The following is a 16,086-nucleotide window of genomic DNA, read 5'->3' as shown; positions in this document are numbered from 1 at the left end:
AAACCGAAAAACTGAACCGAACCAAAGTTATGATGATTCGGTTTTGGTTATTAAAATCACAAACGAAAACCGAATAAATCGAACCGAACTTCGACAAAACCGAACCGAACCTACCGATGCCCATCCCTACTTGTTATGATACCGGAGGTACTTTGAAACCATTTTCTGGAAAATAATCTTCGGCTTCTCCTCTCGACGGGCGCTCTAGATCTCCAAAATAAAATTCTAAAAAAGAAAAAGAAAAAGAGAAAAGAGAAGAAAAAGGAAGAGCTGAAAAGAGTTAGTAAAGATAGAAAGAGGAGAAGGGCGCAAAGTGCAAAAATAACAAGAAAGGAAACTCACCCTCAGAGCCATCCCAGATATGCCAGTGACAAATCGGCATCCTTAAGCGCTTGAAGAGTCATGTTCTCGGTGGCAGAGCAAAGAGGGGCCAAAGAAGGGACCACGCTCGCCGTGTCAGCCAACAAGTCACAGTCCAAAGGGATGACAATTGAACAAGATGATCCATCCGTTCTCACCTCAACCCGAGTAAACCCTTCGTCAAATATCCTCTCTTTCAGGGCTGACATCGGAGCCAGATTCGTAATCATCTACGATCACTCCTTTCTCCCTCTCCTCGGCCGAGGAGGCAACATCGACCCGCTCTGACGTTGATGGATCACTCCTCGAAATGACCACAGTTGCCTCTGGTCGCTCCCCTTCTTCCACGAAAGTAATCTCCACATTTGACGGGGCACGGTCTCAGCGTCCAAAACCATATCGCCCCCCGGTTCGGCCGTGGTCAACTCGGGATCACCCCCTGCGGGCTCCTCATCCTCGATCGCTGCGCTGTCAACCTCTATCATTCGTCTTTTCAGCTGGGCCTCTTCCTCCTCGCCCTGCGATGACTCATCCACCAAATGAAACACTGAAGAAGCCGGAATCTCCACTGGGGCAGAGGCCTGGCGGCTAGGCCTACGCGAGGCCGGGGGCCGAGAAGGGCAGTCTGAACGGCCTCGCTTGCAGCCGCGTCGTATAGAGGCCCAGTCGAAGCACTTGACTGGCGAAAAACGAGAGTAGGAGCCCTCGACCTCCTCAAAGCCCTCCGGCCTACCAACAAAGAAAGACTTGTGTAAAAAAAACGAAAGCAGAGAAAAGACGGTACAAAGGTCAAAACTATTAAGATCGAAACAACATGACTCACCGGCCGAAGGTTTGTGCCCAAACCTCTCATTGAACTGTGACCACTCACGGATCCCCACCGTGTGAGGCAGAATTTGGCTCACCCAGTAGCGAATGTCGGTGACTAGTGAAGGAGGATCCTTCTCGGCTACATAAAAAAGAAAAGAGGGAGAACGATTAGATCACCAAAGAGAAACAACAAACAACCAGTTAGGGGAAACACTTACGAGAAAAGTTCCACTCTTCGGGAAACCCGTTAGGGTTTGACACCACGTGCTCCGTCCTCACGTAGAAGAAATTGACCCAAAAATAGCGATTTGTTTTATCATCCATCTTCACCACCAGTCCTTTGGTCCCTCGATGGCAAAGGTGTATCATCATACCCCTGTGAAAACTTGGGGCGAAGAGGTGAAGTAGATGATGGAGAGAAATCCCACGGTTGGCTAGCTTCGCATACTTGATAAGCATAAGGAAAATCTTATAGATGTACGGGGAGATCTGAGCTGGACACACGCCATAATAGCGGCAGAAGTCCTCCGCCAAGGAAGGAAGAGGAAGCGTGTAGCCGATGACAAACGGATACGCGCAGAATGCGCAGTATCCTAGGCGATATATCTGCACCACATCGTTACCGGCAGGGATAAGTTCGACATGGTCTGGAATTCGCCATTTAGCCCTAAATGCAACAAGCGCCGCCGCATATATCTCAGAAACGACGGGTTCAGGATCATCTCCAGGTCGCTTCGAGAAGTCCAACCTAATCCGCCTGAACGAGGAACTATTTCATCCGCGCCGGGGAAACTCTCATCTTCTACAATGGCCACTCCTTCTTCATGAGAAGGCATGTCCACTGTCAACGGGACAGGATCAGAAGCTCCCTCAAGGTTAGAAGATGCACTAGCCATTTTTCTGTCACGTATATAAAAAGAAAGTGCAAATGTGAAAGGGACAACAATAGCAGAAACGCTAAGAGAATGGAGAGACAAAGATGCAAGAATTCTGAAAAGAAGAAGGGGAAGCTTGGAGTTTTGAATGCTTAAGAAATGCAGCAGCTGAAATGAGGAATCCCATCCCTATTTATAAGAATACTGGCACCCTAATCGAGAAAGCCAAACGCCGCCACATCGAAGATTGAAACGGAAGAGGCACGGGAAATGACGTAACGTATTGGGAACATGCGCTATAATGATACATGATGAAGTGATGTCATTTCAAACTGACGTTCAAACTGACGTAACGGCCAGAGTAGCTCTTAAAGCGCCACATCGTCACCTCGCCATAAAAAGGTTACTCCTCGGCCAGCCTGCCCAGATTTCTCAAATTGCAACTGGCGAAGTCCGCCCATCGAGCTCGTCCAAAAAATAACCTCGACGGGCGGAGGGACTAACTGTATGGGTCAAAATCTGACCAAGGGAATCTTGCCTAAGAGAGGATTACTAAGAGCCGATTAGGCTGAGGTCGTGCTCAAGATGGAAGGAACCCATTGGCAAGTTGAGTAGCTAGGGACGAGGTCGAGTACTCAGATCAACCCAAATGGCTAATTTAGTAGTAAGATATTTAAGGGAAATATTCCACAGAATATTCTCTGCACTTGTACTTTCAGTTAGGTGAGGGACATATCCCATATAAGTGGGAATAGAGAGAGAAGGAGGAGGAGGTAATATTCTATATGATAAGTTCTCTTATGAAAAGTTGACTCTTAAATTGCGAACATTGTCTTTACAAAAAGATTCAATTTGTTGTTGATCCCACACTTTCTCGCATCAGATCCGAGAAAGCTTTCTATATTCCCACGTTTGTTTGTCTTACATCATTGTCAGAAGGAGAATCATCCACCTCATTGAATATTTGGGTGAATCATTCTTTCTATTTACATTTTTAAATACCCCTTTGCATTAAATTGGTTTAAGTGCAATTATATGTTGTTCATATCAAGGACTTATTATGTTTAACTAGGATTTACCCATTTTTTTTATTAATTAATATAACAAAAAGGCTTATCACTTTTTGGTCAAACAATTATCATATAGGAAGTCAAAGGATTTAATTTTCCCAAGAAGGGAAGTCCCCACAAAAAAATTGAGATAAAACAAAAGAGGAAAATCTCCTAATCACAATAATTATATAGTTTAGACATTTTTCTAATCACATTAGCTTAAAGAATTCCATACAAAGTTCCTTTCATCTCTTTACCCATTTTTGTTTCCATCTTGCGAAGCTACACCTATGGCAAATTCCATATAAAATTCATGATAATGAAAGCCCCATTTTTGGTGATTTTTGGAAATGAAAAGAATTTTTATGATATTTACACATGAAGAAAAATATTTTCCTACATATGATGTTTACATCAAATCAATAGATATATAATATGTATCTTTATACATATATTTTTATAACTAATATAATTAATTATTACTAGTATACACTGTATTTTATCATGGGTTATCACTTATTTATAATTAACTATATGATTTATTGTAAAATTTAATGATTACATCAACAACAACAAACCCCATGAGCTACCACTGTTTGACCAGAAAGTATTAACTTTCGATTAAACTATTATATCTTATGTAATAAAGGGTTAAACCTAGTTAATGATAATATCTCTAGATATAGATCTTGAAAGCATGGATAACATCAGACTGAGTTAGTGAGAGATTGAAAATAACACATATATTTAATATTCTAAAAGGTATGAGCAGTAATGGAGGGGTAACTAGCAATAAGTAACAATAAATGGCATTTAAGTAAATAGGAGGAGTTGATTCACTCAATAATGAATAAATTAGATGATTGTTCCTCCTGACAATGATGAGTGACGGACAAATCCTAGAATGTTCGAACTATTCTTGGATCTGATGGAAAAGTATGGAATAATGTGAGTGAGAATATTGATGAAAAGGTCAAGTTTGTATCTTTGCTAGAGAGAGAATCTTCTTTTGAAAAGTGTTCTTCTCAAGTGAACATAACATGCCTTACACCATTGTCTCTTTTTCTATTTATATGAGACAGGTCCCTAACAAATCCTAATAGTACAAGTGCAGATTCTCTTTAATATCCTATTTCAAAAACTAGTTGCTATTGTTTTATCTACCGTACTCGACCTCGGTTATTAATTGACAGCTTGACCACGAATCTCGCTGTTTCCTGGTTGACCTCGACTGACTCTTTCCTTAATATTATTTTGCCCCAAATATTCTAGGGTAGATTTTGACCCATACAACCACAAGTGGGGTTTGGGAGGGGTAGTGTGTACGCAGACCTTACCTATCCTAGGAGGACAGATAGAGGCGGAGCCAGGATTTGAAGTTTACGGGTTTTGAATTTGTCATAGAACCCATAACTCGTCTTAGTTACTGGGTTCGCAATTAAATATTTATACATATTTAATGAATTTTGTAGTACAAATATAGTGTTTAAGCAAAAGTGATTGGGTTCGGCCGAACCCACACCTTATAGGCTAGCTCTGCCTCTGTGGACATAGAGGCTGTTTTCGATAGACCCTCGGCTAAAAGGGCTATAAAATCTAATGATCAACTTTTTAAAATCCTTGTGTACTTCTTAAAAAACTAATAAGTTTGACTCAAAACCAACTCATCAGTTTCAGTATTAACTACCCATTTTTTCTGTTATTTTTTCAGTTATTTAAACGGTTAGTTCTTTGTGTAATTAAAAATATCACAAGAACGCGCCAGAAAACTTAGCAGCATCAGAATCTGTTACCCATCCTCATCTCTAAACTACTATATACATATAGCAACAAGAGAGAAGAATCAAAGAGAGACAGAGGGAAAAAAAGAAGAAGCTGATTAAAGATGGAAAATCCTGGTTCAAGTAAAGCAGGACTGCAGCAATACACATACAATGTAGCTGAACAATTAGATGGTGGCAATGATGATCATACTGATGATAATTACATGCAGATATTATACGAAAAAGAAATCGCCAACCCTATACTCAATGATCAAGAAGCTTTAAACATTATCAATGAGAATTGGATTCAAGAATTTCGCACTGCTGCAATCCACTACATTCTCAGAGTTAGTAATCAAAAACCCCATTAATTAATTTCTTTATTATCACAACTTATTTTATTTTGATGCAGACAGGGGAAAGATTTCAGTTTAGAATCCACACAGTTTACACAGCAGTGATATATCTTGATAGGTTTCTTGCTACACGGACAATAATTGTAAGTGAATTAAGATTCCTCTGAAAATGGTAGTATTATTGATTGTTTTATTTTCTGATTTTTTTTATTTGCTATAATCTTGTTTGTAGAGGGGACAAAACTGGTCAATAAGGGTAATAGCAGCAGCTTGTTTATCAATGGCTGCAAAAATGGATGAAAGCAGAGACACATTGCCATCATTATCAGAATATCCTATGGAAAATTTTGAATTAAATAACAACCCAATTAATGCCATACGAATGATGGAAGATTTGATTTTAGATGTCCTTAAATGGAATATGTGGTGTGTCACTCCTTTTGCTTTCACAATATTTTATTTTTAATCAACATTCTGCAGAGAAGATTCAAGAAAAGATTATATTAGAGCCAAAACTATGGAGATCATAATGAGTGTACTTAGAGGTAATGAGCTTCTTTAATTTTTCCTGTTCAATTGGTAGATTAATTATAGTTATTTAAGAGTTACTACTAAGCAGGCGTTTGGACATAAAAATTGTAATTTTTGAACGAAAAAAGAGTAGTATTTGGAGTTAAGTTGAAAAATGGTATTTGGACTTTAAAATTATGTTTAGATATGTATTTCACTTGAAAATAATTGCAGTTTTGTGAGTGGGGAAAAAGTCTTTTTCTGAAAATTTTGAAAAAGTAGTCAAAACCACTTTTTGGTTTTTGAAAAACTCAGTTTCGAAATTTTTTCAAAAACTTGCAAAATCTCATGGACAACACATTTTTTTTTAAGAAAAGAATTTTCTTTATGGACAAACAGGGCCTAAAGTTTTGCGTAATTCATTGTGCAGATGTGAGGTTAATGAATTACAGACCATCTGTAATAGCAGCAGCTGCAACATTATTAGCACTAAACCAAAACTTGACCATGGAAGAGCTTGTGATAAAAGCCTTGCTTCTAAATGGAGCTGCATTTCTTCAAATTGTGAGTCTTATTTTTAATTAATTTTTTTTCATATTCTCCTCCGGACTATATATGTTATTTATATATATAATCTAATAATGTAATTGCTGTTTGATTCAGGATAATGTGTGTTACTGCTACTATAAATTGCTAGAGCTGAACAAGAACACAACCTCAGATGAAGAAATAAAGAATTTTTCTCAAATCAGATTGTAATTAGCTTCTTTTTGTTAAACACTAGATTGAATATGAGCAATATCTGTTGAGTGGATGGGGTAATGACTTTTGTCTTAACATATTCTAGTGTGTACGTCCTATATTTTTCTAATTCATTCAATTAAGTTTATATAATTGGAGTAGTTAGCTGAGGATATAAGTGTTATCAGAATGTCAGGGGTTGGAACTCCTAATTTCTTAAAGGTTTATCCTCAAAGGTATGTCCATTCGCATCTTAGGAATTAGGTTGGTCGTCTAAGAAAAAATAATATATAAACATAAAATTCTACACCAGTAATAAAGGTTTGGTTAGCCACACAACAGAAAATAATCTTCGTATGACTAAATGCAGCATTACAAAGTTTATTATTTATTGCATGAACAATCTCTATATCTCATTCTTTGACTGCGTTATTCATTTGATGGTGGATTGAATGATCGACTGTTTTGTTGTTTCCTTATGCTCTTTGGCTTGGGGTTCAATGCAGTAAAAAACTCACAGATTATTAGAGCAAAACCAATCCATCTCGACTTACTTTTTCAGGAATTTTTTGAATTATTGTTGTGAGCTTTGGGATCTCTGTTTGTTACCCTACCAATATGGTGATTGTAAAATGGAATAGCGGAACATTATATTTGTTTATCAATGAATGCACCTAATCGATCCGGGTAAAATAGGGCAAATGCACGATGAAATGTAGTTACATTCATTTCATTTTCCTCTTTGCTTATCGATATTCTCAAATTCTTTGTTTGTTTATTAGTAGTATATTTGTTTTAACCTTTGAATTTAGTTTTAAACACAAGTAAGCCAACATCATTTCGTAATCCTTTCTTGTTGTTAGCTTCTCCCTTTACATCACAAGTCCTACCTTGGACTGTTGGACTAGCCTTTTTCAAACTGCCAAGGCTGCCACTATACTTTTTTTTTTTTTTTTTTTTTTTATGGATTTCATGGTGTTTTAAACACTGAAATCATTTTTCGTTAATATTACTAATTTCAACTCAATCTTTATTCTTTTAACTAGAAATCATAACACAGCTGATGTGTAGAATTGTCGATAGCACAACTATCAACGTCTGTCCAAATTTTTACAGTTTGACCTAAACAAACACATGCACATAATTCACATACCAGTAGCTAGGGGTGTACAAAGAAAACCGACAAACTGAACCAACCCGATAATCCGAGTCAAATCGAGAAAAAAAATCCGACTATGGTTCGGTTTGATTTGATTTGGTGTTGGAAAAAAAACCCGACCATAATTGGTTTGGTTTGGTTTTAACTAAAGAAAATCAAACCGAACCAATCCGACAATACATATATAGAAATTTTAGATATATTTAATACATAAATATACTTATTGTGATGTAATTTATAAATATTTCTCAAACTTTTTCATAATTTTATCTTTTAATGTATTATTTCAAGGTTGGACTTAGAACTTTTGAATGTTCCAATAAATTTTATAGCCAATAATATTAGTAACCAAATAATGTTAACAAAAGTCCAAACCACAATCAAATCACTAATGCTAACAAAAGACATTCAATTTAATACTAGGAGTGACAATGTATTGAATATCTATTTTTTGTTTTGCAATGATTTAGATAAAAATGCATACCCTATTTTTATTTTTCTTTAGCGTTTAGTCATGTAACTAATATTCCCTTATTACTCTACTTATTTTAGCATGATTTAGTACTTTTAGATTATGTTTATTTTTATTATGACTTTTTAATTAGCAATATTTATATTACGTGATTTTATTGTCTTTATTGTTGAATATTTTAGGATATTGACATGACACATCTCATATTTATATTATTTTCTTTTGTGTCTTACTAAGATTAAAGAAATATTTGGAACACAAGTTATATGTTTTGTGATACGAAGATTTTACCGGAGAAAAAACCGAAAAAACCCGAATAACCCGAAAACCCGACATTGAAAAACCCGAGTTATTGGTTTAGTTTGGTCTTTAGATTTAATAACCCGACACAATTGGTTTGGTTTGGTAATTGCAAAACCCGAACTAACCCGACCTATGTACACCCCTACCGGTAGCTAATCGAAAGGTCAAGCATTTACTGCAAAAATAGTGGACCATAAGATGCTTGCTATACAGACTTCAGAGTGAGATGTAGATCGGAAAATCGCTCGACAGAGGTCCTAAACCATCGTTAGATGAAAACGTTGCGATAATGACAAGGTAGTAACTTCAGTTACCTCAAAACAACGATGGAAAGATCTAGTAATGGTTGAAATAAGTTAATGGAGTGCAAACAAAAAGAGAATAAAGGATATGATTGATCCAAAATATTGATATAATGATGCAATGAAACAAAACCAACCAGAAGCATACCATATCAGGTGTCATTACAACCATGACATGTTCAAAAGACGTTATACTTGACAAGTCATTGATTCAAAATTCCCCTTGAGGTGTACAAGAGAGAGCCCATCGTCCGGTATCATCAACACCGTTTTTCCAAATGCTATAAGAAGCTCTCGGAAATTGATTAAATTGACCAACTCTCGCTTTTAGGTTATGATCTCCAACCTTCAAGTCTCCGTGCTGTGAAACTTTTGATCGATAGCAGCTTAACATTTGAGTCTATGCCCTTGAGTGATGTTCAAGCAAGTTGTCACTTACTAGTTCCTCCAACTTGAGTTCAGGTTGATCCTACTGGGATCATCTTGATGGCAGCAGCAATCGGCATGCCAAGAAATCCAATTGCAACACTTGTAAACCACTGGTGCCATGTAAGTGGACAAGTGCTTGCAAAGGTACCAAGGAATTCAACAATAATGATTTGGAATAGAACTGTACAGCCGAGGACGCTGACGAAAACATAGTTGTTCAATATACCATTGAAGACATTTATCTTTTCCATATCTCGAGAGCTAATCTCATTGAACACCTGCAAGAAAACGCAAAGGTAACACTTGAGTTTACTAGTGGATTTGAGTAAAGTTCTAATAAATAGCAGAAGTTCCACGCTTCTAGCAAACTGTTTATAAACCTCCGCAATCGATTTAAATGTGGAATTGAGATGACATACTTTTTTCCATGTAGCAGAAACATTAATAACTACTAATACTTAGAAAACTTTCATGATTACTCGCAGTGATCTATCTGTGTCTTGAACTCAATTTACAAATATCCATTAACATCAACAAAATGTGAATCTAATCAAGAATTAGAAAAACATGACAATATAAATTTTTGCTAATAATGCATTAGAAAGTCGTGAAAGATTATATATTGAAAAGGAAAATTGGAAAATTACCTGACAGAATACAAATGAGTTGAAAATGAGAGTGTTAAGAATCAAGTCGGCATCTGAGCCATCAAGATGAAAGAGAGCTTTGCCTGAAGTCTGAAGATACCATATGACTACAAATTGGTAAAGAGATTGTCCCAAAATGTTCCTCCACATGACATTGCTAATGAAGTTCCCCTTCCTTCCTACAGGGGATCGCTTCATCAAGTCACCATTAGGAGGTTCAGTAGCTAGCGCAAGAGCTCCCAGTGTGTCCATTATCATGTTAACCCATAGAAGCTGAACGGCAGTAAGCGGAGCATTCCCTGAAAATGCATAGAAGATACATCTCAAAATCACACCTTTAGGGGAAAATGTGTTAAAAGTAGTAAAAATTACTTCCCGCGTTTCAATCATATTTATGTAGCATTTAAATATGTAAATTGTATTTCAAAAAGATTGAAAATTCCATGTCAAATTCAACCGAAAAGTACTCTGAAAAAGTTAACATAAACTGAAATGGAGGGAGTAATTTTCTTAGGTCAAGATACGCTACCTGTCAAACATGCTGAAGAAAAGTTGACAATCAAGGCAACAACATTTACTGTCAGCTGAAATTGAACGAACTTTTGAATATTCACATAAACTGAGCGCCCCCATTTGGCCACAGTCACAATTGTTGAGAAATTATCATCTAAAATTATGACATCGGCACTCTCTTTAGCTACCTGGAACAGAAAGCCAGACAACATGATGACTACAGGCAGATAAATGAACATTAAATAACCACATAATTTTTCCACTATGTCCTACCACACGAAGCAAGATGATATAACTAATCACTTTCACCTCTAAGCCAAATTGTAGAGGGAACATACTATGTAAGGGCACTTCAAATCTTTGAGCAGGAAAATGGGAGGTTTAACAAGTTGCTGAATGACAATTTGCAGCTTCTATAAATGCTAGACGGATAGCAGCTCTTTAGTATTAGTAGAAGAATCATAGGATTCTAAATCATGGAGTTCTTGGTTTAACGGTACAACTGCCAAATCTAATTACAAAGATTTCCTTATCAAAAATAAAATCTAATTACAAAGTTTAAATAGCTAAAAGGAAGCTGAACTAATACACCTCAAGAGAGAAGTCATTCAGGAAAAGCCCACCAACAGCACTTTTGAGGTTATACATATTCAACATCATTGATTAACAAAATAATAATCATATCTATACTCATTACAGCACTGTATAACAGAATCTATATAATTTACGATCTTTGGCCAGGAATTTAAAGATAAATTGAAATGTCTTAATTGTATCGAGAAAAGCCTTAATAGGAGAGCTAGTGCAATTAAAGCTAAGTTGCTTATGGCATTACAGAAGGAAGATCTAAAAAAAGAGAAGTCCATGAGCTCTTGGCAGATAAAAGAAAGTGGAGCCATGCCAAAACTTCTTATTTTGTGGTAGAGTAAATTCTTTGTGAAGAAACAATAGGTTGGTGAAAAAAAGATCAAGATTTCCGTAGCAATAAAGGGAAAATAAATCCATACGCATGCAGCAGGAAAAAAGAATGTAGATCCATATCAAAACTTCTTATTTTGCGTACAGTAAATTCTTTGTATAGGAACATTAGGTTGGCGAACAGAAAAGGGTCACGACTATCTTGGGCCAAAAGGCACACAACTAATACATCTTTTCTAATAAGAGTGAAGGCGAATCACATTAAGAAACTTCCTCTGAAAATTTTGAAGTTCCATTTTTTTGGGAGAACGGTCCAGGGATAGCAATGTAAGCACAAATAATATCCCATTGTCATCATCTAGTTTGACCTAGCACACAGGTTTAAGTGCAGATTGCAGTTATTATATACGCAAGTCAATATTTTTTGTCAAACATTCTCATATTACCCTCAACATGCTTAATTAATTAGTAATTTTACTAGTAGTTTCTTCTAGAGTGAAGATACTATGGTGAGCTTTTGTGTGAAAACAGCGTAACTTTTAGATAGGAAATAGTTCGCACAATCCATTAACGGAAAGTGCATTTTCAATGGAGCGGAATGTAACAAATTATGCTAGCGCTTTGATAGCAAATAACAAAAAAACACCCTCATTAATCGACAAATATCCTTCCAATAAAAAAGAATGGTTCAGTGTCTGCTTTTACTTCTTTTTTTTTTTAATGACGGTGGTGTCTGGGCCAGCTTATGCATACTTGGACTATTCCATCAAGTACCTGCTATCTCCCACTAGGTACCGGGTAACTCTGCCCACTAAGTCTTAGGCAGATGAGAAGATGTCACCTAGTTTTTTTTGTCTCCGCTGGGATATGAGCATGAGACCTCATAGTTCTCTGTCCTCTTAATTGACCACTAAGCCACACCCTTGGGTGCTCAGAGAAAAGGCGGGCAGTGCTAAGAAGTATTGCTTTCATAATCTCCCTTCTAATGTTCTATTCGATAACATACACTGGGTACCAGTACTTTTGGCACTGGATTATCTGCAGCTGAAATAGCAGGCAATGCTCTCAAGATTGCAATTGCTTGAAAGATCAACAACTTTCAAATCAAACCACACTTGAAAAGATAATTCATACTAGTACAACAGTATTTAAGTATCACCTCAGTCCCAGCAATGCCCATAGCAAGACCTATATCTGCTTCATGAAGGGCAGGAGCATCATTAGTGCCGTCTCCAGTCACTGCAACAACTTCTTGGAAGGTCGTACGTAAATGTTTCACTAGCGCATGTTTATCCATTGGAGAAGAACGTGCCATGACCTAAGGAAGTAGAAGAAGAAGAAGATATTAATCTCTCTCTCTCTCTGTCACCCAATCAGCAGCAGCAAGCAAGCAAATGAGATAAGCTAATCCACTAGGAAAGCTAAGATAATCCAAACAAACGACCTCAGATTAAGATAATCAGCTTGCTTTGCATGAACAACAAAAACTAAGCCTCTATTCGAAACAAGTTGGAATCGGCTGTATGAACCCTCACTAGCATGTTTCTCCATTCAAACTCATCTCAAACCAACATTATATCAAATGATAATAATAAACATTAAAGTAAAAAGTATAAGAAGTTCATCACTTTCTGTGCATGAACAAAACAAACAAATTTCTTTATTTGATAGGTGAAACTTGAAGTGAAACTTATATGCTTTAGATTAAATCACAATTCCATTAGCCAAAATTGCCGCAAACAACAAAGTTTTTGCATCAAAAGAACATCTATAAACTGGTTGTGGTGGTGGTGGGTGGGGGGGGGGGGGGTAGGCAGCAGTGGAGCATTAGAGTAAAAGCAACAAATGCAGCCAAAGGATCGTCTATTGAAAACTATACTCAGTGAGCCATCACATGACCTCTCTGCACAGTAGGGTTAGCATACACTTATCCAGATAAACCAACGGTCCTCCTGCCATAAGTGATGCCAGCACACTCATACTTTTGCTTTACTTTTTTCGAGTACGCAAGTGTATTTCACAAAGAGAGTGGAGAATAGTTGGTATCTAGGGACTAGGAATAACTTGTGTATGTTAAGTAGGCATTTAGCCATAAGTTTTGGAAGTTTTTTTTTTCAAAAAAGTATTTCAAATATGTGTTTGTTTATAGAATTAATCTAGTTTTTGGGAGATTTTGAAAACCAAAACTTCAAATCCCAAATATAGCTTAAGACCTCTTTTTGGGTAAATCATGACCATTTGAGACTTTTTATCTTTAAAAAAAAAAAAGAAAAAAAGGACTTTTTAACATGTCAAAACTCAATCCCAAAGTTCATGTCCAAACACATTTTCAATTTCAAATCAAATTTCACTCATTATCAGCTTTTCAAAAAATATTTGGGAATCTATGTCCAAACGGGTCCTAGGTATACTTCTGGATTAGCTAGTCCTAGAATCAAGATCAACAACTCAAGAATGTAATCCAGGAAACAACATTATGCATACATCCAAGTGAAATAATTATTTCAGAAGCACCTGTAACTTTGGAATAATTTCATGCAGCTCAGCCTCACTCTTCATCCTAAACACTGGACCTTCGATTGCAATACCATCATCAGTCAGAATTCCACATTCTCTAGCAATTGCTTTAGCAGTATTTATGTTGTCTCCAGTGACCATTCTCACGGTGATTCCAGCTGACCTACAAATTGCGACAGACTCCTTGACACCAGGACGAACTGGATCTTTAATGCCTACAATTCCTATGCAGGTATACCCCTCAAAGGGGATAGGATTGTCAGCAGGGTTCTCATCACTGATGTCCTTGTAGGCAAGGCACAAAGTTCGAAGAGCTTCATTAGCAAATAGTTCAATTATATCTTTTAGATTGTTAATTGAAGCTTCATCTAGAGGAACAATCTCACCGCTAGAGCTTAGGACACTGTCACATGCATCCAAAATTATTTCAGATGCTCCTTTACAGTGTGCACGGAGACCTTTTCCAGGAAGTTCTATAACTACACCCATTCTCTTCTTCGTTGAATTGAATGGCTCAACCTTTACAAGTGTTGATGATTGACGCTCTTCCTGGAAATTTCCTCCAAGCAAAAGGCCAAATTCCAAAAGAGCAGCTTCAGTCGGTGTTCCCAGGATTTCAATCTTTCCACCTTCATTCTTAACTATTTCTCCTCCAGTGTTACTGAATATAGACTGGATTAATATTCTCAATGCAGAATTAGGAACTTCAGAGCAGAATTTAGAACCATCCTTAGAGCTCTCAACTTCTGTGATTTTACCACAAATGCATGCTTTTACAACTGTCATATGATTAGTCGTTAGTGTCCCAGTCTTGTCGCTACAGATGGTAGTTGCAGAACCCATCGTCTCACAAGCAGCCAAATGGCGCACAAGTGCCTTATCATTCATCATCTTCTTCATAGCAAATGCCAGACTCAATGTCACGGCTAAAGGAAGCCCCTCAGGAACAGCAACCACAACAATTGTAACTGCAATAGCAAAGTATTCCAGCATTTCTTGGGCATCATCCATAGACCAGCTCCAGTGGGACCCTTTCCCTAGTTTGTGGCTATACAAGCCTTGCACCAAGACAGCAAATGTGATGACAGCAAAAAACAGACCTATTTTACCAATAATAGTTGCCACTCCATTCAATTTAACCTGCAATGGGGTCTCATCGTCTCCTCCTTCACTGAGAGTAGCCATCAATTTACCCCACTGAGTTCTCATCCCAACCGTAGTGATAAGCATTTTAGCAGAACCATCACGAACTTTGGTTCCAGATAGGAGAAAAGGATTTTCAGCAGTCACGTTAATGGGTTCACTCTCTCCTGTTAAACTTGATTCATCTATCAACAAAGAAAATCCAGAAAGGAAGAGTCCATCAGCTGGTACCTGATCACCAATAGCAAGATGAACAACATCACCAGGAAGTAAATCATATATTGATATTTTTTGCCTGTAGCCATTTCTAGTGACCTGAACTGTAATCTTTTTCTTCTCTTTATCTAAATCCTTAAACTGTAAAGATTGTCTATAGTCACTTGTAGCAGTAACAAATACCACCAGCAGGATACTTGCAACAATACCAAGTCCATCATGTGCACCTTTTGGCCATCCTTCAGTCATTATGCCAACAACCAAAGACACAAAAGCACATACAGCAAGTATCATAAGGGTCGTATCTTGAAGTGCTTCCCATACAAAAATCCAGAAGCCCCTTTGTGGGCTCTCAGCAAATTTATTGATTCCATAAATTTCTTTTCTTCGGTTAAGCAAATCAGCGGAAGTACAAATACCATCGGTGATTGATGTTGATAACTTGTTTGCAATACCCTGAACCGCACCATGAACTTTCAGCTTCCTCAAATTGTGGCCCTCGATTATTGATCCCAGCTCATCAGCACATATTTGAAACCCAGCAGATTTCACTTCCTCTGGGACAGTGTAACTTACTCCTGATAATATTCAGTTGATTATCAATTAAAGAGGCAAATTTAAATACTGGAAGCTGGTTTAACTGAAATATGCAATTACATACCTTGGATAAAGCTAAGTGCAGCTTGTGAAACCAGAACAGCAACTCTTAGTTTCTCCTACATCAGTGAAAACACAGATCGCACCCATTTTTCAGATAGAAGAACGGAAAAACCAACTCTCTGAAGTCAAAAAGATACGGTTCAGATTACTTCTTTTCTAAATGAGCAAATTTTACTTGAGCACAACACAGCAGAAAGATATAGCTTGAAATGCCATCCAAGAAATTTAAAGAAACTAGAAAATTGCAGGAAATCAAGAGATAACAGTTCCTCCCCACCCCCGCCCCTTCCCCCCCGACCCCCACCCACCACACACACACAAAAACGAAAAACGTAAGAGT

General features: G+C 37.3%; 2 protein-coding genes across 2 annotated transcripts in view; one reads left to right on the top strand and one right to left on the bottom strand.

Annotated features, from left to right (window-relative positions):
- On the top strand, positions 4,983 to 6,485 carry LOC109232514 (cyclin-D5-3-like). The gene is made up of 6 exons (XM_019398283.1): positions 4,983 to 5,207; positions 5,273 to 5,359; positions 5,449 to 5,639; positions 5,697 to 5,761; positions 6,157 to 6,290; positions 6,390 to 6,485. Exons 1-6 carry the CDS (start codon positions 4,983 to 4,985, stop codon positions 6,483 to 6,485), a joined length of 798 nt encoding a protein of 265 aa, XP_019253828.1.
- Positions 8,775 to 16,086, bottom strand: part of LOC109232031 (calcium-transporting ATPase 1, chloroplastic) — an 8,833-nt gene continuing 1,521 nt past the window's right edge. Inside the window, exons 2-7 of the mRNA XM_019397672.1 lie at positions 15,748 to 15,802; positions 13,725 to 15,664; positions 12,370 to 12,528; positions 10,309 to 10,480; positions 9,780 to 10,078; positions 8,775 to 9,410 (exon numbers count right to left, since the gene is read on the bottom strand). Coding sequence (XP_019253217.1) covers positions 9,162 to 9,410; positions 9,780 to 10,078; positions 10,309 to 10,480; positions 12,370 to 12,528; positions 13,725 to 15,664; positions 15,748 to 15,802 — 2,874 coding nt within the window. The 3' untranslated portion in view covers positions 8,775 to 9,161. The remainder of the gene's footprint in view (positions 9,411 to 9,779; positions 10,079 to 10,308; positions 10,481 to 12,369; positions 12,529 to 13,724; positions 15,665 to 15,747; positions 15,803 to 16,086) is intronic.

This window comes from Nicotiana attenuata, chromosome 9 (assembly GCF_001879085.1).
Source record: "Nicotiana attenuata strain UT chromosome 9, NIATTr2, whole genome shotgun sequence".
NCBI lineage: Eukaryota > Viridiplantae > Streptophyta > Magnoliopsida > Solanales > Solanaceae > Nicotiana > Nicotiana attenuata.
Note: the sequence above shows the minus strand (reverse complement) of the source record. Positions and strands in the feature narration are given on the sequence as shown.